The sequence below is a fragment of the Lissotriton vulgaris genome, chromosome 7 (assembly GCF_964263255.1).
Source record: "Lissotriton vulgaris chromosome 7, aLisVul1.2, whole genome shotgun sequence".
NCBI lineage: Eukaryota > Metazoa > Chordata > Amphibia > Caudata > Salamandridae > Lissotriton > Lissotriton vulgaris.
This window is the reverse complement of record NC_141695.1, coordinates 1,518,404,073-1,518,429,339: the sequence shown is the minus strand read 5'-3', so window position 1 is coordinate 1,518,429,339 and position 25,267 is coordinate 1,518,404,073. Positions and strand designations below refer to the sequence as shown.

Here is a 25,267-nt window from a genome sequence, read left to right as displayed (position 1 = left end):
ATAGTTTTTGAGTTCGGTGGGGTCAGCTGTGGCTTTCTTCAGGAGGGCGCTGAGTTCGGCATGTTTCCAGCTTTCCGGGAAGGTTGCGGAGTTGAGGGAGCAGTTGATGACGTCTCGGAGGTGCGGTGCAAAAATGGAGTCTGCTTTGTTAAAGATGTGGTGAGGGCAAGGGTCTGTGGGGGATCCTGAGTGGATAGAGTTCATCAGACGGATGGTGTCCTCAGTGGAGATTGGCTTCCAGTCATTGAGGATGTTCAGGGGGGTGGGGGTCCTGCAGGGGATTGGGTGGGTTGGTCTCCGGGTTGGTTGTCGAAGCTGTTGTGGATGTCTGCAATTTTGTTGTGGAAGAATGAGGCTAGGGAGTCGCAGAGGGCTTGAGAGGGGGTGATGTCGTTGGAGTTGGCTGAGGGGTTGGTAAATTCCTTGACGATGTTGAATAATTCCTTGCTGTTGTGGGCGTTGTTATCTAGACGGTCCTTGAAGGCTGCTTTCTTGGCATTTCGGATTAGTTGGTGGTGTATGCGGGTGGCGTTTTTGAAGGCGTCCTTGGTGCTGGTGGTTGGGTCTTTTTTCCAGGCCTTCTCGAGGGAGCGACAGAGTTTCTTGGATTTCTTAAGGTCATCGTTGAACCAGGAGGCCTTTTTGCTGCCTAGTTTGATTTGTCGTATTTTCAGTGGTGCTAGGATGTCGGCGCTGTTGGATAACCATTGGGTGAAGTTGGTGGCTGCTTGGTCTGGGTTTGAGGAGTGGGCGGGGGGCTTTTGAAGAAGTGATGAGGAGATCTGGTCGATGGTGATTTTGTTCCAGTTTCTTTGCAGAGTGGGTTGGGGGTGGTTGTTGGATGTGGGCTTGTTGTAGGTGAAGTGAACGCAGCTGTGGTCAGTCCAAAGGAGAGCTGTGGTGTGGCTGAAGGAAACATGCTTGCTGGAGGTGAAGATAGGGTCGAGTGTGTGACCTGCGATGTGGGTGGGGGTAGTGACAAGTTGTTTAAGTCCAAGGTTTGCGAGGTTGTCCAAAAGGGTGGTGGTGTTGCGGTCGTTGTTCTTTTCAAGGTGAAAGTTGAGGTCTCCCAAAAGGATGTAGTCCTCGGAGGGGAGCGCGTGTGGAGTGATGAAGTCCGTGATGTCTTCACTAAATTGTGCGCGGGGTCCTGGTGGCCTGTAAAGGAGGGTGCCTCTGAGTGTGGTCTTGGGGTCGATGTGGATCTGGAAGTGAAGGTGTTCAGAGTTGGCGAGATTGACGTCTGAGCTGGTTGAGATGCGGATGGATTTCTTATGGACAATAGCGATGCCTCCTCCTGTGTGGCCGGTACGGTCCTTGCGAATGATCTTATAGCCTTCCGGGATGGCCATGGTGATGTCTGGGGCTGACGAGGCATTCATCCATGTTTCTGTTAGGAAGGCGACGTCCGGAGAGCTGGTGTCGAGTAGATTCCATAGGTCAATGGCGTGTCTGTGGACCGAGCGGGTGTTGAGCAGGATGCATTGTAAGTGGTTGGGATCGGATATCTGTTGTATGTTCGTAGATGAGGAGTTGTTCTTGGTGCCGTCGAACTTGCAGGAGTAGCATGAAAAGGGTCCATGGGTGTGTCCAGGAGCGGCTTGGACGCAGATGGGGGAGCGGCCAGGGTTAAGGGCTAGGAGGGTGGTGGCATCGTAAGTAATGCGGGAGGGCTGGGCAATGCGAGGGCCAGGGGGTCTGGCGCTGGGCGCGGTCCAGGCGCGGACGGGCGTAGACGGGCTTACCTTTGGCGCACCTTCGGCGCGGCCGTAGCGCGTGGAGGCATTGGTCATAAATGGATGTTGAAGGGGGCGGAGCGTGGGAGGGTCAGCAGCTGGGAGGCGGTAGCGGGGAGGAGGGGCGGGCCAGGGAACTGCAACAAAGAAAATGGAGGGTCAAAGTGAAAGTGAGGCAGGGGCAGCAAATGGACCAGCAGGTCGGTTAACAACCTCTCAAAGAACGAGCTGTCAAGCGGGCTAACGCAGCGATACACAGGGAGAACACAGTTAAAGAACACAGCGCTAGTCAATTCCAGAAGCCCTCAGCTTTTGGTGATCACGCACAGCGCTAGTCAATGTCAGACGCTCTTGGGAAATAAACACAGCGTCAGCACACAAGCACAGCGTGAGTCAATAACGTAAGCTTTTGGGAAATAAACACAGCGTCAGCACACAAGCACAGCGTGAGTCAATATCGGAAGCTTTTGGGAAATAAACACAGCGTCAGCACACAAGCACAGCGTGAGTCGATATCGGAAGCTCTTGGGAAATAAACACAGCGTCAGTTACTTTCAGAAGCTTTCACAGCGCAATTAACAATACCCAAGTTAGAACTGCAGCGCCCACAGTGCGTGAGACCAGCGAGGGAGGGAGGGAGGGAGGGAGCGACCGTTCAGGAACAGGTCCAGGTGGGCAACAGGGTGCAGCAGTCTGTTTTCTGTGGGGAAAGACTGCGGATGGCGAACGGACATGCCAGTAACTCCAGGCAGTTGATATGGAGAGAAAGCTCCTCCGGAGACCATCGCCCCCCGTTGAGATTGGACTGCAATGGGCACCCCAGCCCCAGCGCCTGGCGTCCGATTCGATCACTACCTCTGGTTTCGAGCCGAAGATTGCTCCCCCATTCTACGACTCCATGTGCTGTAACCACCACAACTGCTCCCACCTCGCGTCCTTTGAAAGAGGAATCTGTTCGGCATAACCGAGGCCTTTGCGGAGATGCTGGATCATCAGACGTTGGGGTGCGCGATAACGAAGGGGCCCCGGGAAGATGGCTTGGATCGACAAGGCCAGCAACCCCACTACTCGGGCAATGGACCTCAAGGACACAATCTGCTTGCTCACAGTCAACTTCAATTCTCTCTTAATCGATCTGATCTTGTAGGAGGGAAAAAAGAAGCTGACAGCTGCGGGAATCTACTTGAAAGCCCAGGAACTATATGGATTGTGCAGGGGTCAAGACCGATTTCTGTGAGTTCACTACGAATCCGAGGCTCTGAAGAAGCTGGATGGACCAATCCAGATGAGTAACCGCCAGCTGAGGAAACTGCGCCATCATAATGATGTGGTCTAAATAGACGATCAGGCACACCCCTCGCTCCCGCAGGGACTCTACCACCGGACGGATGAGTTTCGTGAAGCACCAGGGTGCTGACGAAAGTCAGATGGGAAGGACGGTGTATTGGTAATAGACGCTGTGCCAGAGAAACTGAAGGAAACGACAATGCGGGCGTAGATGGGGATGGACAGATACGCGTCCTTCAGGTCCAACCGGACCATCCAATCCCCTTCTTGCAGAAGATCACGTAGCAGGTGGACGCCCTCAAATTTTTTTTTTGTAAGACCTTTATTATAACAGGAGAAGGTTACACAGCCAGGAGCCTACAACCCGGGGGCCGGCTGCATTGACTTAAATAACACAGTGCAAGAGTGACTTTACACAGCCTTGTAGCCGGCAACACAAGGTCCGGCGGCGTAATGCAAATAAATTATGTCTTGTTTTTAAGTTTTTGTTGGTTTACAATATTAAACATAAATTAACTCATAAACCAGGGTATGAGACCATCACAAACTAGCAGTCAATTCCGTAAATTCTGAATGCATCATAATATGTCCCTGCATACAACGCCAACCGTCACCCAGCCGTAGTGATATAAACCTGTACATTTTGAAACAAGATCTTAAATCATTCATTCGCAGCAGCCTCCAACTTGCGCATATATTCAGTAAGGCATCCCCAGAAATCTTTTGGCCTAGATCGCCACGGTAGTTCTTCCTCATATGTCAGGAGTTTATCCCTGCAGCTGGACATGTCTTGTAACCACCTGGATGTGGTTGGCACCTTGGTACTGTGCCAGCATTGCGAAATTTGTCTCTTGGCAAGTAATAATGAAACCGCACAGAACTTACGTTTGGTGGATTTAATATGTGGTACAATGCCCAGCAAGCAGGTACGGATCGTGCAATCTATCTCAACCCCAATCATAGCAGACAGTGTTGCAGTGACATCGCACCAGTATTCACGGACTCTTGAGCAGAACCAAGCTAAATGTGCAAAGTCTGCGCCTTCCGTATCACATCGTTTACACCGGTCTTCATCCTGCAGACCGTATTTACACATACATGCTGGTGTGTAGTATGCCTGGTGAAGGAACTTGTAATGTATGATTTTGAGATTGCCATTAGGAGTAAGAATTTGTATTAATGCGCACGTCTGGTGCCATTCCTGTTCTGTTAGTGGATCTTCCAGCACCGAGTCCCACCTGGATTTAGCCCTCTCAGTGGTGTGTGGTATTTCTGCCTGCGCTATGGTGTACAGCCTTGACACTAGGTGCGATAGATCTTGAATAGTAATAATCAGCTGTAGTGTGTAAAGACTTTCTGGCTCGTTAGGAAAGGTGGGATATAGCTCCATCAAGGCCCGTTTCAGCCTGTAATGTGTGAAACAGAACATCTGTGATTTGTTTTGAATGTATGTCAAGTCCGCATTATCTATAAATTTGCCATCCCTGAACAGATCTCCCATCCGCTCTATGCCCACCTGCTGCAGTAATGACATACCCACTTTTTCGCCCGTGACTGACAGAGCATGATGATTATGTAAAGGCATGTCCGGTGCGTAGATGGGGGTCTTATGTGCCAGTTGTCCAAGTGCACGCCATGCCTTTACTGTGGTGTCTATCGTGTTATTGTCCTGAGCATGCAGGGGCTGCCTTTTGTGTGATAGAATAGCTGACAGTGGGATAGGTTTCGCGTCCCCTTCTTCAATCGCCGTGAGTGAGGTATGGTACTACGTGATACCAGTAGGCAGCGTACTTGGCCTGTGCGCATAAATAGTATAATTTAAAATCCGGCACCCTGAGTCCTCCCCTGGCATATGGGAGTGTCAATGTTTGGAGGTCTATGCGAGCTTGTTTGCCCGCCCATATGAGCTGTAGTATGAGTGATTTAATGCGACGGAATACTTCCCCGGGAGGGGTGATTGGGATATTATTAAAAAGGTATAGGAGTTTAGGCAGCATATTAAATTCACGATCGCGATACGATCCGCTAAGGACAACGGTAGCTGTATCCAGCGTCTCACTTTGTCTTCCAATTTGGAGATCGTTAACCCATAATTCGAGCGGATCACTACCTCGGGGTCTCTATGATATAGCACCCCTAAATACCGTATCGTATCGGTTTGCCATTCTAATGGATACTCGGTGTCCAGGGGGAGTCGTCGTGTCAGTCAGAGGGATGATGTAGGATTTTGACCAGTTTATGGCCAAACCTGAGTGGCCACCGAATTTGATATATTCTCTCAGCAGCTGATTCAAATGTTCAGCAGGGTCACAAACGTAGAGCAACATATCATCTGCGTACAGAGATATATGCAGTGGTCTGGAAGGGAATTGCAGGGCAGACGACTTGTAACTCTGGCGGATCAAGCAGGCCAAAGGTTCAAGGCCTAGGGCGAATAGGAGGGGAGATAGTGGGCATCCCTGCCTAGTGCCGCATTCTAAAGTAAAGCTATCGGATAAGTACCCGTTCACCCGGACCCTGGCACACGGATTGGTGTAAATTAAGGATACCCATTGAACAAACCTTTTGGGGAATCCCATGCGGTGTAAAATAGCAATCGGGTAGCTCCACTCGATAGAATCGAAAGCCTTGGCGGCATCGAGTATCACCGCTACCGCCTTCGTAGTGGGCTGAAGATACTGGGACAAGGCAAATAGTGTCCTGGTGTTATGGGACATGGACCTTGTTGGAACAAACCCCGCCTGGTCAGGTAGTACCAGATTTGTCATTAGTGGTGTGAGCCGCACCGCCAGAATTTTCGCAAGTATTTTGGAATCGACCTTGATCAGTGACAACGGCTTGTAGGAGTCGCATAGGTCTGGGTCTTTAGAGGGTTCCAAAAGGGCAATTATTACTGCTTCCCTGAGTGTTGGGGGTAGCTCCGCTTGATCGAATGCAGCTCCGTACATTCCCACCAGGTGAGGGGCTAGTATATCCGCGTATTGTTTATAGAATTTGTTTGTGTACCCATCCGGGCTTGGTGCCTTCCCATTCAGCAGTGATTTAATCACATCTGTGACTTCCTCTACCGTTATGGGTGCCGCTAAATATTCCCTATGACCATCCGATAGCCACGCTATTGCCACATCCCTTAAATAGCTGCCAATTTCCTCTTCCGATGCAATTGGTTGTGATCTCTATAATGCCCCGCAAGTGTCAACAAAGCAGTTCAGAATGTCAGTGGCTTGTGCCTGGAGCGCACCATCCTCCGATTTAATACGTAGAATGGCTGCATGACCTCTACCTTTGCATATTTTGGCCGACAGTACTCTGCCCGGCCTGCCACCCTCACCATAAGACCTAGCTGAGTGTTTCTTGTCTAAATATTTTATCTTGTCATCGACCAATGTTTGATGCTCCGTGTGTACCTGTCGTAGCTCCCCTAGAAGAGTGATATCATGTGTGACCTCATAAGCCCTCTCTAAATCCCTCATGCGTGTTTCGCAGCATTGTATTTGTTGCCGTATAGCACGAAGTATGCCTACTGTAGTGCTCATACACACGCCTCGTATCGTAGTCTTGAAGGCTTCCCACAGGAGACATGGATCCTCCACCACTGGCTCGTTAATCTGAAAGTATTCTTTGATCGCAGTGTTGGTGTCAGCATAAATTATATCTGTTAGGGCACGTGAATTGAATCTCCATTGAAAAGGGGGTGGTATGTAAGTTGGTATAGTGAGTTTGAACAATATGGGGTTATGGTCTGAGAGTGTTCTAGAGAGGACACGTAAGTCCTGCGCCCACAGTGTAATGTTATCCGTGCCTAGCCAGTAGTCCAGGCGTGACCAACTGTTGTGAATAGCAGAGATATGTGTTGCACCCGGTGAATCGGGGTGTTTGTGCCTCCATAGGTCCGTTAATGACAAATCCTTCAGCATGTGAAGGAGTTTTGCTCTAGCCTGTTTGTGTGGTTCGGAGGATTGTGAGGAACGATCTATATCGACCGCCAATGCCACATTCCAGTCACCTCCACATATGATGTGTGTGTCTGTTAGCTGCTGTAGATGTCCCCACAACTCCTGAAAAAATTAGGGTGCATCCACATTCGGACCATATACATTAAGTAACGTCAGACTTTGTCCGCGCAGAGTACCCGACACAATAACATATCTACCATTCGGGTCTTGTGTCACCTGTTGTGTTGCGAAATTCATGCCCTTCCGTATCAGCGTCATCACCCCTCTTGAGTAAGAAGAATAAATAGCAGTGTATACACATTCAGCCCATCATTTGCCTATGAATTGATGTGTGTTAGGTGCGATGTGTGTCTCCTGCAATTAAGCGATATCTTTGCCTACCTAAACAGATGTAATAAATACCCGTCTAATTTTCTTGGGCTGCGTGAGACCCCTGACATTCCATGTGAGGAGATTCATGTGATTACTACCTGTGCCATTAACTCTGTGTCATCGATGAGATAGGGATATCCAAACCTGCAGCACAATACAAGCATGCATAGGACCGGTGTGCACTTCAATGTATGTATCTACATGTGTCCAGGTGACTATCTGTCGCACCACATAAATTGGAATGACATGTTCTAGAAGATTCGGTCTCTGAACAGTAACAAAACCCCCATCCCTCCCTCCCCCACCCACTCCAGCAACCCAATCCTGCCAAAGCCATTTGCCCTCCCGAACTAGTCCCGACAACAGAGCGGAACTTTCCATAACTACCATTGGAGCGGAACTTTTATGGGGAACACCCTCGTGGTGGTCCGCTTGGGGCACAACTCACCATCCAACTTAATGGATGTGGACGACTCTAATAACGTTAGTTTGACTCAAACGTGATATGACTGAATGCCCCAGATCCGCCCACGCCCATTACAAGCATGGTCAAGGCCTGCGAGTAGTATCTACATTGCATCATTACATAACAGATCTACCTGTGAATAATAGCAAACGAGGTCAGTCATGCAAATTTAACAGCAGTGTTCTTGAATTGTAACCCCTGGGGCGCCAATCAGTGTAACTGACAGTACCCCAATAAGATATACCATCATCGCTTCCACTGTCATGTACATCTCATAATGTTTGAAGGCACCAAAGATTTTAACAAGGACAACAAAGCATTTGTGTACTTGGCGTTGAGTACTAGTTCCTGTGTGGCATTGCAGCAACAGACTATGTGATGCACAGTTACAATCAACATTGTCTAACAGGGTGTATAAGGGCCAAAGCCACGGTGACAGTACACATGCCAGATCGGGACAAATTAAAAACCCCTGGGAAGCGGGACTCCCGGCCCGACTTCATGAGAGCTGTAACTGGTGAAGGCAGCATTGCATCTGTACCAATAGCGTTTATGAGTCGCAACAATCAACTTAACGTCTATTACGACTGGCATTGTTTTTAAACACTTACTGCTAGCACGTCCAAATTCGTGTGTACAGCGCAATGACGAAAGGTCCCATTGGTGGCAAGCGTGAAATAGCCGCAGCACTTCGGTATTGCATGAAGTAGCTTACCTTCACCGAAGCCCATGCTGAGGCCCTAACTCAGGACACATACTTTTCTGCCATAGAAACCATGTACAAAAGTGTGTCAAAAAGCGGAGCTATTGGCAATTATTAGCAGTCAGGGTACGTTCTGGCACTGAGACGATGGAAGCTGACGTAAGGTACCATACCCCCGCCGGCAGTGCCCCACTCAACGTGAACGTGGAGATCCACATATGGGGCGTCAAACCTTATCATACTCCTATGGGAGGCACATATCACACCGTAGATGCACTCAGTCCGATTCCAATTGCTGGCCATCTTGTACATTGGACTTGTTCTGTTTCATTATTTTTTTCACAAACTCTTGCGCAGCTTTAGGAGTCGCCAGTATCACAGCCTTGCCCTCCCACATCACACGCAGTCTGGAGGGTATAACATAGAATAGTTAACGTGAAGGTCTCGAAGCTTGGATTTCACCGATGTAAATTCCCTCCTCGCTTGCTGTACAGCAACGGTGTGGTCCGGGTAGAATTCCAGGGTATTTCCCTGGTGGGTGATGGTTCCTTTCTCTCGTGCGAGCCTCAAGATGGTATCCCTGTCCTGATAATTCAGTATTTTTGCCACAATGGGGCGCGGCGCCGCTCCAGGCGGTGGACGGGGTGCAAGGGACCTGTGCGCTCTCTTCACTCCCCAAAGATATCCTTGCACAATTTCTCTATATACTGCTCCATGCGCCCCATGTTCGTCATCTCCAGAAGGCCCGTGATGCGCACATTGTTGCGTCTAGAACGCGCTTCCAATTCCTCCTCCTTCGCTTTTATCACCTCAAGTACACGCTCCATGTTGGTTCATTTGGTGGTAGTGGTACGCGATTCATCTTCAACTGCTGAAATTCGTGTCTCGGCCGTCTCCAACCTCTCCCCGTGCTTCTCCAGTTTTGCCGTCATACCATCCATCCTATACGTCAAATTGTCCAGTTTGCCATTAATGTCTTGCAGGTTCGCCTGGATGGACAGTAGTAGTTTCTCCATGTTGTTGCTGGGAGGTGGTTTGGCCGGTGCACCGCTTCCAGACATCGTTTCCGTGATCTTAGGTGTCTTTTTTGCTTCAAAGGATATCTTCTGCTGTTGTTTGTCAGGTCTTACCATTGTTACTGACGGAGGTGCCGTCAGTGTTGCTTCTTAAGGTGTGGACCTGGTCCTTCTGGTTGATGTCGCCGTCTTGACCCCCGTTACAGACTGTAGTTGTGGGAACTAGGGCCGCGACTTGGATCGCCCACGCTCAATTGGACCACCCTCGTCTTGGTAGATGGTGCTGTGTAAGTAATCCTGTCGTGGTTCGAAGGCAGTGAGCGCAATGGAGTAAAGGCTGTAATTTGTACATGGCCCAGAAGATCTTGTACATAGGAGCCCACTTCGCAGCGCAGTACAAACACCAGCGGCAGCGCAGCCCCCACGTCGCAGCTCAGCAGGAGTTGTTGTAGTGCCAGGAGCTCTTCAGGGGCATCGAGGGGAAAGCTCAGATGCTACTTGGTCATGGTTGGCTCCGGGGACATCATTTAAGCTTTTCGCGCCTTTTGCGACATTGCCAGTTATGCGTGGAACGTTGTCCGTACAGCCATTAATTTTGTTTAAATGCGCCGCCTCAGCTCATAAAGCACCCGGGATCCGGCTTGCCTCGTGCATTGCCACCTCGCTATGAGCATCTCACGGGCCCCGGGCAGCGTCCATCTCACACGCCATTCCTCCGACCGCTGGGCGCCGCCATCTTGCCTACACACAGCCCCAATTACGGAAAGGATTAGCAACACAGCCAAAGCGGGCACATCTAAGGGCCAGTTACACACGCAACCCCTTCAGTCCATATGTGCTGTCTCATATACTCGCAGCGCTGGCGGTGTCATTTAGGCGTTGTACTCACTGCGCTGCCGGCTACAGTACTGCGAAGTGTAGCGCAGTGGCCGCCATTTTAGCCGCCGCGGAACCTCGTTGCCGTTTTTTGTAGATTTCGCCCGTGAACACTGAGCTTTAGTCCTCGGCCTTCAGACCATCATGATCCTGGAGGTTTCAGATGCCAGGGATGACCTTTTGATAGCGGCGTTGCGGGCTCTGGGGCGATCGCAGACCAATATGTTATCGGTCGCCCGGCGGAGCTGCGGTCTCACCCAGCCATTCCGCTGTGCACCCCCTAGCGCCATGACTCCCTCAATTTTGAAATGGCGATAGACAATCCACCCATTGAACTCCTTGAGATTCAGGACCAACCTGGACCCTCCCCCTTTCTTCTCGACCAGGAATACATTGCTGAGGAAACCCTGGGGATGACATTGAGTAACCGCAATCGCCCCTTTCTGCAGGAGGGAGCCTGTCTCTTCCAAGATAAAGGTCTGATCTTGTTGGGAAAAATTTAGGGGAAAAGGTCGCAGAGTTTGGGAAGGTGTTTCGTACATCCCCAGCTTGTATACTTGCACCATCTCCAAGATCCAAGGATCTTGCTAGAGGGAGCGCCATTGATGCAGAAATAGTTGAATGTCACCCCAAAAACACTTCCGAATGTGGGATTAACCTCACCTGTAGATCCGGTGTCCTGGTGATTTCCGTGGTTGCCACTGAACTGTCCCCTGTGGAAACGGTTCCTCGCTCGCCATGGAGGGTAGAAGTTTGGGTTGCCTGAGGAGCCGCCCTGATATCCACCTCTGTGGTGTTGTTGACCACCTGGGGCGCCTTGACTGTTTCCCCCGGCCGAACGACCACCCTCCACTTTGTCCGGCCCTGGTGAAAACCAGCTTGAAGACCCAGCGAAGAGACTCCTGCGCTTTGTCCAGGCCACTGAAAGTGGCCACGAATTTCGTGAGCTCTTTCAAGAATGGTTGGCCGAAGAGGAGGCCTTGAGCCACAGGTCCTGCCTCTGATGAAGATAACTCGGGTAGCTTTGGGTCCAGCTTGAGGAGGATGGACCACCTCCTCTCGTTGGACATGGCGCAATTGGCATTGCCTAATTGCGCCCAACCAATGAGGGCATCAGGACTGATGGGTGTTCCAGACTCTTTAGCGTGATATCCCATTTCTAAGATTTTAGTCCGGAACCCCGTCAGATCCAGAAATTGATCCTGGCATGACCGCCAGGCACGGTCTATGCTTTTTTTGGGGGGGTCCTTTGCGTACTTTTTTACTTCCGGCATCTCCGTGACCCGCGCCGCCAAGTCAGGTCTGGGAAACTCCTGACCGCAGTCGGGCCCTGACATCCTTATCAAATGGTCGGCGGAGATAGGACTGCACGTAGTCTGCCACTTCTTGCGGCAGGAGCCATGCCGTGGAGTTTGGGTGGACGATGTCCTCTCGGTCAAGGTCTAAGACCTTGGGGGTAGAAGGCTGGGTATCGTGTTCCTTCCTGAGCTTTTTTGACGACTGAGGGCTCACCTCTTCATCTGACTCCTTGTAAGAATTGGTGGTGGAGGAGGTATCTCCCTGGTCGCCCTGGGTAGATTCTGATGGATCCGATCGTGCGACTTACACTTGATCGTTGGCTAGGGCCTTGGATAGACGGGCAAAGTCCTCAACATGAGGATTGGAATGTTGTGTGCCCCTAGCTTTTGACCGACTGGAGGATGCTGGGATCCAACCCTGCTGAATAGCGTATTTGCTCAGATGGCGCTTAAGGGGTGCAATAGACCGCACCAGGGCAGAATTTACTGAATGCTGCACCCCAGCATCCAAGGCCTCCACAAGGTCCTCTAGGGAGCTCGACTGCTCCGCTCCATAGTAGTCGTCCTCTATTCGTACTCTGCCATGGTAGGATGAGCGCTACCAGTTACGTAAGATGACAACAGAGGAGTAAGGGGGGAAACACACAACCCCCAGGCAAGCCAGGCTAGATAGCCAAGTAAAATTCAGAAGTGGAGGAAGGGCCTGCCTACACAAAACCTCTCTAGGCAGTGCCAATGCGCTGATTATACAGCCCGCAGCACAATCAAGCGTTGGGCGTCAGCGGGGGCAAAGAGAGATGGGCTGCACTTTTAAATCTGACAGGTTTCCCTCTCTGATCAGCTCCGTATCGATCGCATTGAAACTGACTAGAGAATTGACACCTAAAATGGCTGCCGCGTATGCGCGGTAATGGCCGCCCGTGAAAAACAGAGAGAGGAACTAGCGCGATCCAACCCTTCTGTCCTCAAGCCCCCGAACTCCCGCTCCACCAGTAATGGACTCGGGCGCACTGCGTCCGGCCGGGGAGGCTGGCGCGCTCCCTTCACGACGCCGAGATCAGGGCCAAAGCAGTCGGGTGGGCTCTGAACCGTGAGTACCACTGCCTCAGGTACGCGGCAGTAGCGAGCCGGCCAGAGTGCGACGCGCCTTTAAAACAGCCGCAACAAGCGAGCGCTGAGACTAAACAGCAATAAAACACATTAGATTATTCATACAACGCCTAACAGATAAAGCGGTGCCCTCAAACCATACGCCACTAATCACAGAGAAAAGTAGTACGGTAGAAGGCACTTAACTGGCTGCAGCAGCAGCAAAGAAAGAGGACGTAGGTGCCTCAGATGGACAATATATAGGCACAGTCTCTATAGTTAGAGAGTACAGTGTGTTCATGGAATTTGTAGTTTATGGTAATGTGTTGAACAAAAAAGATTGGTTTTTATTGGCTGCTGTAATAAAGCAAAGAAAATGAGAAGCATAATCGGAGCCTCCGGTCCTGACATAGAATCACCTGCCAGTAGCGTACAACAGAGGCCCTAGCCGGAGAGCGCAGGCTCAGGGCACCAACTACCAGGCAGATGCGTGGGGAGAACGCGCACATACACACCGGTCCCACCTCATACAGCATTGCGGCTCAGTACAGCCGCGCCAGCGTCCGGCCCCTGGCCCGCCACCGCAGCTCTGCTGGGTCCCCAGTCACCACAGAACACGGCCACCCCGGGGCCAGCTGTTTTCCAGGCTGGGGATGCTAGCAGCACAGTTCCCACCGCCGAACAATTCCCCAGGCGCAGCACAGCTCCCATCCGACTGGGTCTCTGCCCGGGCTTCCAGGCCCGCAACCAGGTTTTGCTCCCCCTGCTTTGCAGTCTGCTCCAGGCAGGGTCACGCCAGGCACATCTTTCACAGGCAGCGTCACTGGGTATTACAGTGTCATGCTGCAGTAGTGTTCTCCTGGATTGCTACAGTTTCAGGCAGATTATTGTATGATTTTATGCACAACAGATGTACCATTGTTTTGATCTCCTCATCGGAATGGGGCGGGTGGCTCAGATTGCCCCCGGCAGTTCTATTTAAAGCCAACCCTTTTCGATGAGCTAGTTTATTAAACCTCTTCTTCAAATGGATAACTGCCTCAGGGATTAAACCCCATTCTTGGTCGTGGTGCCATTATTAATCGTATCCACAAGAAAGTAATCCTACAAGTTATAGGTTGATTTCCTTGTTCAATACTACCTCAAAGATCTATGCAAAAATACTTCTTTCTCACCTTGAGATCTGGGATTTTTACCGAAGTTTAATCCCAAGGGGATCAGGGCATCACAAGGGATCCCGAAAACTATTTTACAGTAGACAATTTTTTGAAGTTGTGGGCAGCTGCGTGGAAATTCATGGTGAGAGTTGGCAAATTATGCTCGTGTTTTGTGGATTTGAGGGCCACTTTCTACCTAGTTCATGAAATATTGTTGAACAAACTAGAGTTTTATTTTCACACAGACCATGTTACTTCAAATTCAACAACTGTGTCGCAGAAATTTGGTGTAAGCAGGTTTGACTGGGTTGGTAGTTTGTCAGAAATAAATCTCAATTCGAAACAGTTTACGAAAGGGGTTTGTTTTAGCACCCGTATTATTTAGTCTTTTTATTTCTTATCTTCCAAGAACACTACAATCGAAAATCAATCTGTTCTCCAAAATCGGAGAGTCTCATGTTTCGTTTCTTATGTACACAAATGATCTGGGTTTAATAGATTATACTTCTGTAGGGCTGCAGCGTAAACTTAAAGCCCTTTCAGAATATTGCAAACTCCATAGACTCACAGGTAATTTTGAGAAGACTAAGACGCTGATCTTCTCCAAGAGGCCAAAGAAGTTTCTATGTTTCCTTAATACTGTACCATTAGAACATGCTGGAGTTTATAAGTATTTAGGTCTTAACTTTTCAGAAAATTTGAAATGGGATCGACATTTTGAGATTTTAAAAACCTCTTTAATGATTACGGCTAATGCTCAAATGATTTAACTCACATTATGGTGGTTTATCAGTAAATGCTTCAAAGCATTCAATCTTGAGCAAATTAATTCACCAGGCTATTTGTGGAAAGGAGCCGTTATCTTTGGATCAAGGAGTCATCTGGGAGAAAATGGATTGTCTGATCTTTAAGACTTTAAAAAATTCCAACTAATGCAATGACTCAGACCGTAAGAATTGAATTGGGTATGCATTCTTGGGATTCAGCAGCACCCTCTTGCTCTTTAAGGTTTCTTTTTCCTTAAACAATGCAAATATTGGGAATTGCTACTTAGTGGAAGGGTCAGAAAATATGGCAATCAAAGAGAAAGAACTTGCCTATTTCTCAAAATAGCAGTGCCACACTCTTAAATGTTTGGGCAAAAAAGATGTTGGGTACCTACGTTCTAGTCCCAAACCGGACCTCGTATGCAATACGACCTTCTAAGGAACTTCTTGGCATGTTATTAAGTGCGTCTGGACCCCATATATATTTATATAACTATTGCAAGATGTATTACTCTAACCTGAAGGAAGTCCTTCCCTATCTAAGAGAAAGTAGGCCAAGGTTAATGACTGGTTGATTCATTGGTAATTTGGATTATGACATTGTTTTGTATTTAGGGTAGATCAAATCTGTTTTTTTGCATTGTAATCATCAATTTGTTGTAATTGATAAGATATAAACTAGTATGATTGTTTAAAAAGCATTACAATATTCATAATAAAAAAATATTTTCTGCAAGACAATTTCTTGGGAATATATTAAATAAATACCGCCCACCTCTACCAGAAGCAACATCACGGTGTAAGGGGATATCATTTTAAGTATGGCAGGCCTACTGATTTTGTCATTGCATCACTACATGTATAGCAATGCCACACGTTATACGCCGTCCATATAACATCACAAGGGGTCCCCACACTCCAAAACCCAAAGGCTACGCATCTAGGAGTGCTGAAAATCATGGTTGGCCTATTCTGGGATCACTATTACAAAGCCCCAGGAGATGCGTGTTTAATTTCTCTAGCCTGTACTTGGGGGCTGTGACACATCCTGCGGCCCCCGGAACACATTACGTCAATGTTGGTAGTGCCCCGGCCCCTCCTTGGGGTGCCCTAAGCAAACATGTTGGCCATTTAGACCTCGTGCGGCATTATGGGGTGCTCCTTGGCCGAGAACAGTGAATTAATGAATGAGTTGGTTTGCACTCCTTGTTTTTGTAAGCAACTTCACACAGGGTGTGTTTTTTCTTTTTTTTTTTTTTTTTTTACCTTCTCGGTCCCTCAGCCCCACTCTGGGAACCAAGATCCTGAATTATGCATTGGGGGTTGCAGGGAAAGCGTACCTCCACCAGCTCCCTGTGCACAACTCCTGTTATGCTCCCCCAGTGATGGGAGCCCTCCACTTCTGCTTCAGTCTCCGGGCAGGGACTCGTGTATTGTCCCGGAGTTCACTGGTCAGTGTGGCCTGCCTACCCCTCTGACATCCCTAACCCCCAGACACAGTGGGTGGGAAATACCCCCAATCATTTCTTGGCAGCCCCTGGGGTCAGAAATCAGAACAGGGAAGGGGCCTCCCCAGAAAGGGGATCAATAAGTAAAATTCACATTGCACCCCCAGGGGTCTTGCCCTGCCCAAGGAAACTTTGTCTGAATGCGGCGTCGTGCCACATGTACATTTTGCAGATTGAAAAGGGAAATCTTTAAGACAAGACATATCTAGCCCATTTCATCCATCTTGGGCTCATTTGCTTCTGGTGGCCAGGCCTAGCCACTAGGAGCATTTTCATCAACACGCTTGGCCTCTAAAATGGAGCATTTTGTGGGAGGCTCAACTTTGTCTCCCTGGCCCAGCCTTCTCCTGTGTCTGGCTCTTGGTGCCCCTCTCCTGTTGGTGAGCTGCATCTTGCACAGCTCCTCTGCAAACAGCCAGCAGGACACCCTTCTGGTAACACCTACTGGAACCATGGTCTCCTAACCATCTTAGAGGGCACTTGTTGGGGGCAGTGGAATCCAGGTATTTTCCCTGAACTGGTGCCCTGTGGGCATAAGCGATCAGCGCCACTGGCCCTGGAGAGACCTATCCAAATCTTGCGGGTCAGCTGGAGTACAGTCCTTAGTCTATCCATGTAGGACATTATCTGGCTTCTCTTTCTATGTGGGTATCCTTTCTGCTGATATCATATCCCAGCTCCAGTGTCTTCATAACTTCCTCTCCTTTGTACCAGAGGTTAAGTGGTTGTGGAATATTTTCAGGGCTAGGCCCGTCTGGCCAAACTTACAATGCCACATCATCTCTTCACCCCTGTTTCAACTCTCCTGCACAGCATTTTGGGAGAATCCAAAATGGCAACATAAGATTTACTCTGGTAACCACTCCACTCCTACCTGACACCACCACCTGATCCCTTCCCACCAAAACTTCAAAAAGCGTCCCCTCCTGTTTTGACTCCAGAGTCTGAGCTCCCTACTTTGTTCCAATGAAACTAGACAGTCCTAGCCCAGATGCAGTGTGATAAACTAATTATCAGATGCAGATTTTCCTCCCCATCCATTCCTTTTCCCAGAAACTGAGTCATTCATTGTTGAGTGACCTTTTGTGTAGGGAGGCCTCTGATCCCTCTGCTGGAAAACAGAGTAGTTAACTTTGCCCAGTAGGGAGACCGTTGCATCAAATTATGATTTGAGCCACAGAAATATGACAAATCCTGAAGTCCCGTAAGATTTGGGTTATTGGGATCTGCAAATTCGATCTTGGCATCAATGTTGTACTTCAGTCTGGTACCTTGCTGGACTCTGTAGGCCTAAGAGGAAATAAACTATTCTTTATGGCAGATTTTGCCAATATGTATAATACAGTATGCCTATATGTGTAATGCAGTGAAAACACCACAGATTGTCCAGTAAGTACTACAGGCCACACTATGAATGCCCAATCTTTATATAAGGCCTACCCCAGATCAGTACCAATCCTTGCAGAGTCCATTCTGTGACAGGCTACCTGTGCACAGATAGCAACCTGGACAAGCCAGTAGTCTCATGCAGAGCCTGCGCACACACGTGTACACAAGTTTGTGTGTAAATAGCCTAGGGCCTCTCACCCTAGCTGCGCAGCAGTGGCGTTATTGGAAAAGGCAGACACTGGCTTTAAACATGGGCAGTTTAATTGCCATGTATTGACCGTTAGTTACACTCAGGTAGTGAGACGCGCTCACAGCAAAAGTCCAAAAACTCGGTAATCAAAAGTGCAAAATCTGAGTAGTCTAAATAGACCAAACCCATTGCTACATATACTATTCAGGCTTACCCACATGCTTATATTTCTTGAATTAACAAAATAAGCCTTTTTGAGACAGGATAATGTGACTCTGTTTCCCAAATATTACTATATGTTGTATTTTCAGATGAATAAAAGATAGAACAGTGAAAAGAGCAGAAAATATATTTTCAAAAGGTTTACATTTCAAGGTAGTATTTCAAATCTCAACCCCTGACAGCATGTGGCTCAGTGTTTGATCATTTGGCTTGCACCCAAGAGGTAGGGGTCTGAAGGCTATGTCTGTTGCAAACGAAATGCCTTCCACTCAAGTTTTATGAGCAGGGTGTTTAGTGCAGGGCTACTCGTGCAACAGTATTTTAGTATGAGCCTTGCTAAAGGGCATTTGCGCTGCTGTAGAACATGATCCTTAATGTAAATATCAAACTGTAACTGTACTTTCATAGTACTTAAAGTTATCCGTTGTTAAAGAGTAATCAAAAGGACAAAGAAGTGTTTAGAATTAACTAGCCTTAAATGAGAATGTTCCAAATTGCTTTTGAATTATTTTGCTAATTAGTTACCTATTTTCATTTCTCTTTAAAACAAAACAGGTTGCCATGTCCGTTGGAAAGAGCCTGAGGACTGCATGTCTCTGGATGGAACACAAATGGCCTGTTACTTCAAGATACTTAATATGCAGACTGTTAAGCACCGGAGCGTCCAATGCTGAAGCAGTGTTCCGATCTAAGCTTGCAGAAGGGCCCACCTTCCAAGACTTCTTGAAAAATTCCTTTCAAAGAAATGAGGGTCCAACTGAGATAGAAGATCCTCCTCCATATCTCCCTGCCACTCTATCAGCAGGAGGCATCCAGCAAGGTTAGTTGAATTCCATTTTTTTCTGGTTAAATCTTTCTTCAGTAAGTGCCCTGAAGTGCTTACCTCTTCATACTCCACTTGTTTATTAGAGCAGTCATTACATTTTAAAGTATGTGATTCCTTGGCTGTGTATCCAGAAGAGGCGGCAAGAGCAGTAAAGATATTCTTACAAGGCGACGACTTGAGAGTGAAAGAGATAAGTTGAGCAGGAAACTTAGTCATTGAACTGGGAATATCCCAAATGTTTTGTTGGCAATAAATTGACTCCCTTGGTAAAAGGTTCAATTCTATTCATTCCCCTCACCCACATAATCTTATAGTATGTTGAGATTGTAAGGGAAGGGGGAATGTGGTATTCCTACAATGACTATTAAAAGCATGTTGGCACCGCAGAGGAGAAGGCTTCTATTGAAATATCACTCCATCCCTCAGGAAATTGTCTTGTTCCTATGGCGCTCAAGGAAAATACTGCTCCAGAAAATCATGCATCCGATAGCAGTTGGAAAGAGCGAAGACTAAATATATATTTGTTGTTTGTTGTCCACTGAAAAAGCCAAAGGTTACAGGGATACAGGGACCCTATAGTTGCGCTCAGATTTCACTTGTACAGAACCATTGAAATTCAGCAGTTATAGTTACCTGAGCTAACTATAATGTATGCCTCCACAATGTACTGCTTATGAACTCGCATATTACATCAATCCTGACATGGTCAGTGACATCACTCTGGGACCCCAACACCATCCTACAGGGTCTAATTGGTTTAAATGGTCGACATGTTTCTTGCCCACAGCCCCTAACGGGTCTAGCTAGCAGCAATTCATCAGGACCGGTGTCTAAAAGGAAGAGAAGGGATCCTAACTCTTGCACTACAGGAATGCTGGTGCCGGGTATTGTGGTGTCACCACATATATCCACACATATTACAGTATTTTACACACTAGGGGTTTCTTACAGTATTCTCTAAACTCATGTTTTTCTACAGATTTTCTATAAAAACCATCACTAAAACCTATTTTAACTTTTTTTGCGGTGACGCCGGAGATCGAGATGATGTTGGTACCCACGATCATCGTTTATACATAGCGAAAATGGAAAGAAAAAGAAATTCATTAGCCACCACCAAATTCAACAATTAAAACTATTTTACTAATTATAACCATCACTTGATACATCACTATCTAATTAACTAAAAACATTTATCAGTTTCTCAAAATCTCTATAACAGTCTGTATTAATTATTATTATTATGAAAAACTTGTAGAGCGCGCAGCTACCCAACATGGGTCACCCGGCGCTGGACAAGGCAGCAAGCAGAGCCGCAGCAGGCAGCTAACAACAACTCAGTGTAGCAGAAAATCAGACATGGCAGCTAAAGAGCAATGTCTTCAGGTTCTTACTGCAGGGAGTGCCAGTTCCTAAGAGCAACCAGGAGAGAATTCCAAAGTTTCGGGCCCCAGTAGGAGAACGAGCATCCCCTTCATGTGAGCAAGACGAAACCTGGGTATTGTGAACAGTGAGAGGTTGGATGGTCTCAAGTGTCGGGCGGGCACGTAGGGTTTCACCAAGCCTTGAATGTATAAAGGGGCTAAGTCATGTCTGGCCTGGAACATATAGCATATGGTCTTAAGTTCGATACGCTTGTCAACCCTAAGCCAGTGTAGTTTGTGAAGCAGCGGTGAAACTGATGCATATCTGGACAGCCGAAAAAGAAGTTGAGCTGCCATGTTCTGAATGGTCTGCAGGCGACGAATCGAGGATTTGTCTGTCTGCGCCCAGTTATAGTACATTGCCACAGTCCAATCTGAATGTCACCAGTGCCTGCATCACTGTTCTCTGGGCGGCCAAATTAATTAGCCAGAGGATCTTTTTTAGCCATTTGAGAACAGAGTAGCAGGTGGCCATGACCTTAGACACCTGAGGCTTAAGGGAGAGGTTGTTATCGATGATGAAGCTGAGATTCTTAACCTTAGTTACCGGAGCGTGTAATTGCTCAGAGAATCCAGCCAATGATTGACTCCCCAAAGTTCGGGATTATTTCCCAGAACCAGGACCTCAGTGTTATTGGCATTAAATTTCAGTGCATTTCCGTTCATCCAGAGGGAGACATTTTTCAGACCAAGCTGGAGTAACCAAAGATCTTGATGCTGAGCAACTTATAATGAGAGGATAATCTGAGTATCATCGGTCTATGAGAAGAGGGTGAGTCCAGACTTCTCAATTACATCTGCCAAAGGGCCAACGTAAATATTGAAAATGATTGGACTCAGAATGGCTCACTGGGGAACACTGGGGGTCAGAGCTAAGGTCTTAGATCTTGTGTTGCCCGAGGAGACCTGAAAAGTGCGATCTTTTAAAAAGGCGGTCATCCACCTCAAGGCTAAGTCTTCAATGGCTGAAGCCCCAAGTCTGTCTGTCAAGATGGAATGCAACACTGTATCAAAAGCCGCACTTAAGTCAAGCTGGATGAGGGCGCCTGTACTCCAGGAATTGAGCTGTTGCCTAAGACATTCTGTGACCCAGAGTAGAGTATATTCGGTACTGTGACCAGCCCTAAAACCGGTCTTCGACAGGTGGAGCAGGTTGCAAGCCGCAACAAAAGAGAAGAGTTAAGTTAAGTATTAACATGCTTTTTCAGTATCTTAGAGAAGACTGAGAGAAGGGAGATCGGACGAAGGTTTGACCAACAGAGAGGGTCAGGACCACCCTTCTTTAGCAAGGGGAGGACAAGAGCGAGTTTCCAATTCTGAGGTATGTATCCTGCACTCAAGGATTTGCTCAGGAGGTTAAGAATCACAGTAAGGGCAGCATTGTCTAAAAGTCTAAGTTTCGAAGGAGGAAGAGGATCCAGCGAGGAGCCGGACTTGATAGATCTCAGTACCATTTGCAGTGTCGCCAGGTCCAGAGAGGACCATACCCTAATTTTGGAAGGTTCCTCAGACTTATTATCCGATGGGTTTACTTCCTGGTGCCCATCCACTTTGATTGCAGAAAACACTAGGCTCACTAATTTAGTAGCATCAGCGTCTAGTTGACGGTGAATTAATTCAACTTTACTTTGAAAAAGCGTAGCTAGCTCGTCACGCTGGTCTTGAGAATAAGAAGGGGTCTGCAGAATGGTGTTAGCTGCCGAATATTAATTCACAACTTGAGTCTTCTAGCAGTTTTGGAAGTGAGTAATCTCAGTGAAGTAAGTCGCACAAGCAGATTTACGAAGGGCATGGTATTTCTTCAGTGCTGCCACGTATTCTGACTTAGCCTTGAGCGCATAATGTTTGCTCCATTGTCTTACTAAGGTTTTACAGCGTTTTTTTTTTTCGGATCTGAGAGTTTCAGGGGTAGGAGGATTCATTCTGCGTTGCAGTTTAGGTGAGGGTGGCAGGATTGAATCTGTAGCCTCTGTAAGCCATGTTGAGAGGTGAAGGTAGGATTTTTTTTTTGTGAAGCAAATTATTTAACTCAGCCATGTCAAGTTTAGACCAATTCCTGGTTTTGGGTTGCAGAGGCAACGGCCGCTATACATCCACAACACGAAGCTTGCAACTTGTGAAGATGCCACTCACGTTTGGTTACTCTCTAAGGTGGGAGCGGGGCATACAGTTCAGCTCCATTCTCTCATACTTGCTTGTAATGGCCCAACGCGTTTCAAACTTTTGTCCTTTTTCACAAGCCTTCTGAGTAAAACACCAGCAGCGGTTAATAAAGGCCATGTTTAATAAAGCTGAATGGTGTCTCATTAACCGCTCCTGGTGTTTTACTCAGAAGTCTTGTGAAAAAGGACGAAAGTTTGAAACGCGTTGGGACATTACAAGCAAGCATGAGGAAATGGAGCTGAACTGTATGCCCCGCACTCACCTTAGAGAGTAACCGAATGTGAGTGGCGTCTTCACAAGTGGCAAGCTTCGTGTTGTGGATATATATATATACATTGTTGGTTGATTTTAGCATTTCAAAGACATTTATGTGATGAAACATTATAGAATATGTATCTGTAGTTTTTAAACACAGTATTTCTTTCATGTTAATTTAAGTTCTATGCTATCAAAGCCAATCACATATGAAAGCAGTCAAATTATATGTAAACCAATGCACTCACTTCACCATGTCATGTGATCAAGCGCCCCTTGCAGCGCGAAACGCGTCATGCCGACATTTGCACAGAAATAAATTAATCAGCACACATCCTGTGGTCCGTATCCGTTATTTTGCCTGTGAGACAGCTTCGCCAGGTGATTGGAACTATATATATATATATATTCGCTGAATACTCTTTCCCTGTAGCGCCTTTTCCTGGATGCGCAAAGAAAGAGCACAGACCACTGGAATCTGTTCAAATCGCAATGTTTATTCCTTCTCCCAAACAAATGCGGCAGCCATTACGCATTTCGTCTCTCCCAGGGGACTTGATCACATGACGAGCTTCAATCCTTTACAGTTTTTTATTTAGGTTTTACTTTTTTCGTTTTTTCACATCACGTGATTGTATCTTAAAGTGACATGTGCCTAATTGCAACTGATAAAGACATGGAAAAGGTAATGACAGATCTTTTTGTTCATATTTTGGTCATCCAGCCATTGTTAATACAACAGGGTCTGTGTTATATATATATATAATGTATAATTGGCCCCAAAGCTTGCTGACCATAGCGTTTTAGTAGCACTGGATATAGATAAATAAAAATATCCCTATAAAACATTTCATTGTGCAACATACATATACTTATGATGCATATTCAATATTTAAAAAAATAAATACAAATATAAAATCAGTACATACATGCTTGCGATTGGTTTCTTTATTTGTTAACATCTTGGTATAAATACCTCCAATCAAGGTGCTCATTGACCTCTCTATGCTAAGATTAACTGCTTTTGGGCTTGGTAATCTCACTAAATCGATTCCCTATGTGGTTTGTCAGTTACTTTTTTACGTGCAAATATACAAATGTAAAAGTGATTTGTGCAAAACTGTAAAATTGAGTGAATTTTAAAACAAGGGGAGGGTATGTTTTTCATTTAGTAAAACTACTCAGAGCGGTCTAGTTTGCTGATTTCGGAAAGCGCATTTATCAGAGGATAATTACAACCATTATGCTTTTACTTTAGGACTTGGAACGTTTTTGAATATTTGATGTTTTTTGTTGCAAAATGGCTTTAACTTATGTATATAGACTGGCATGTAATTCTTCTGAACTGCTTAGTCCTTTTAGGATGCTTAGTGTCGAGATGTAAGATGTATTGCATCTCTAGTGTTCGGAGTGCCTTCTCTCGGTCTCCTCCTCTTTTGTTAGTAGGGATTGCATGTATTAGATAGTATTTAAGATCCGTCATGCCTCTCATTAAAATACTGGGCCACGGGATAGGCTTGATCGTTATTTTTGATGGCTCGTATGTGCTGGAACACCCTTGTGTGTCCTTGTAAGATGACACTCCCAATATATTTTAATTTACAAGGGCACTTCAGCACATAGACCACATGGTCCGTTTTACAGTTCAGTGCTTTGTCTATATTTCTGTCTTGGCCACCATAGAGAGTTGTGTAACTTGTCGTAGATACCCCATATTGGCAAGCTTTGCATGTTTTACGTTTGAAGAATCCTAGTCTCTGACTTAACCATGTACTTTTGTTTAAAGGGCCACAGGGGTCGTTATTGACCAAGACATCCTTCATGGAGGGACCCTTGCTATAGGTGATGGCAGGTCTCTTGGGGACTGAATTTCCAATTGTCTGGTCTTTGCGGATGACATACCAAATTTTTCCAATTATGTTTCTCACCGCTGCTTCCTGCCAATTGTATTTCAAAATAAACCTAAATTTATTTGGTGCATCAGCTTTAGTAACTTTTTTTTTTAAACTTTATTTTTTATAATTTTCTTAATAAAGACAATCATACAGGGGTATGTCGGTTTGTGTTTCATACAAGGTCAGGAAAATTACATATCATGAGGTAATACAGCATCAAGAGGTTGAGCAGGCAACAGGTATCAAAATTAGGACAGAACGGCAATACCACATATCAGAGCAGTCATTATTGCAAATATCGTGGGTCAGGGCATAAAACATACAATTATATCCCCCGGAAATTTAGTATGGCCAATTAGCACAGAAATATAGAATGCAGGGAATGAACCATTGATGCATATAACTGAGAAACAGGGCTGCAGTAGGACATCAAATAAAAGGTATCATACTCTAACAGTGCATTTAAGCTTCCATATCCCCACCGCCAGAGCTAAGTATCTCAACGTGTGCTGAGTCCCTATCTTTCTCACCTCGAGAGATAAGATAGGTGGTCAATGGTGCCCATATGTCTTTAGGTCTACTGGACATTGGCTGTGTTTCAGCAAAGATAGCAGTCTGTTCTTGACAATAAATAACATAATTGGGCCAGTCCTTGAATTTCGGGGCTCTTCC

At 46.8% G+C, this 25,267-nt stretch overlaps 1 protein-coding gene across 2 annotated transcripts in view; it reads left to right on the top strand.

Moving 5' to 3' along the window:
• The window catches only part of CDK5RAP1 (CDK5RAP1 mitochondrial tRNA methylthiotransferase), a 206,771-nt gene that overhangs the window by 33,130 nt on the left and 148,374 nt on the right, over positions 1-25,267 (top strand). For both annotated transcript variants that reach the window (XM_086932386.1, XM_086932387.1), the window contains one exon: positions 18,588-18,852. In XM_086932386.1, the coding sequence (XP_086788512.1) occupies positions 18,594-18,852 (259 nt within the window). In that variant the 5' untranslated portion in view covers positions 18,588-18,593. The remainder of the gene's footprint in view (positions 1-18,587; positions 18,853-25,267) is intronic.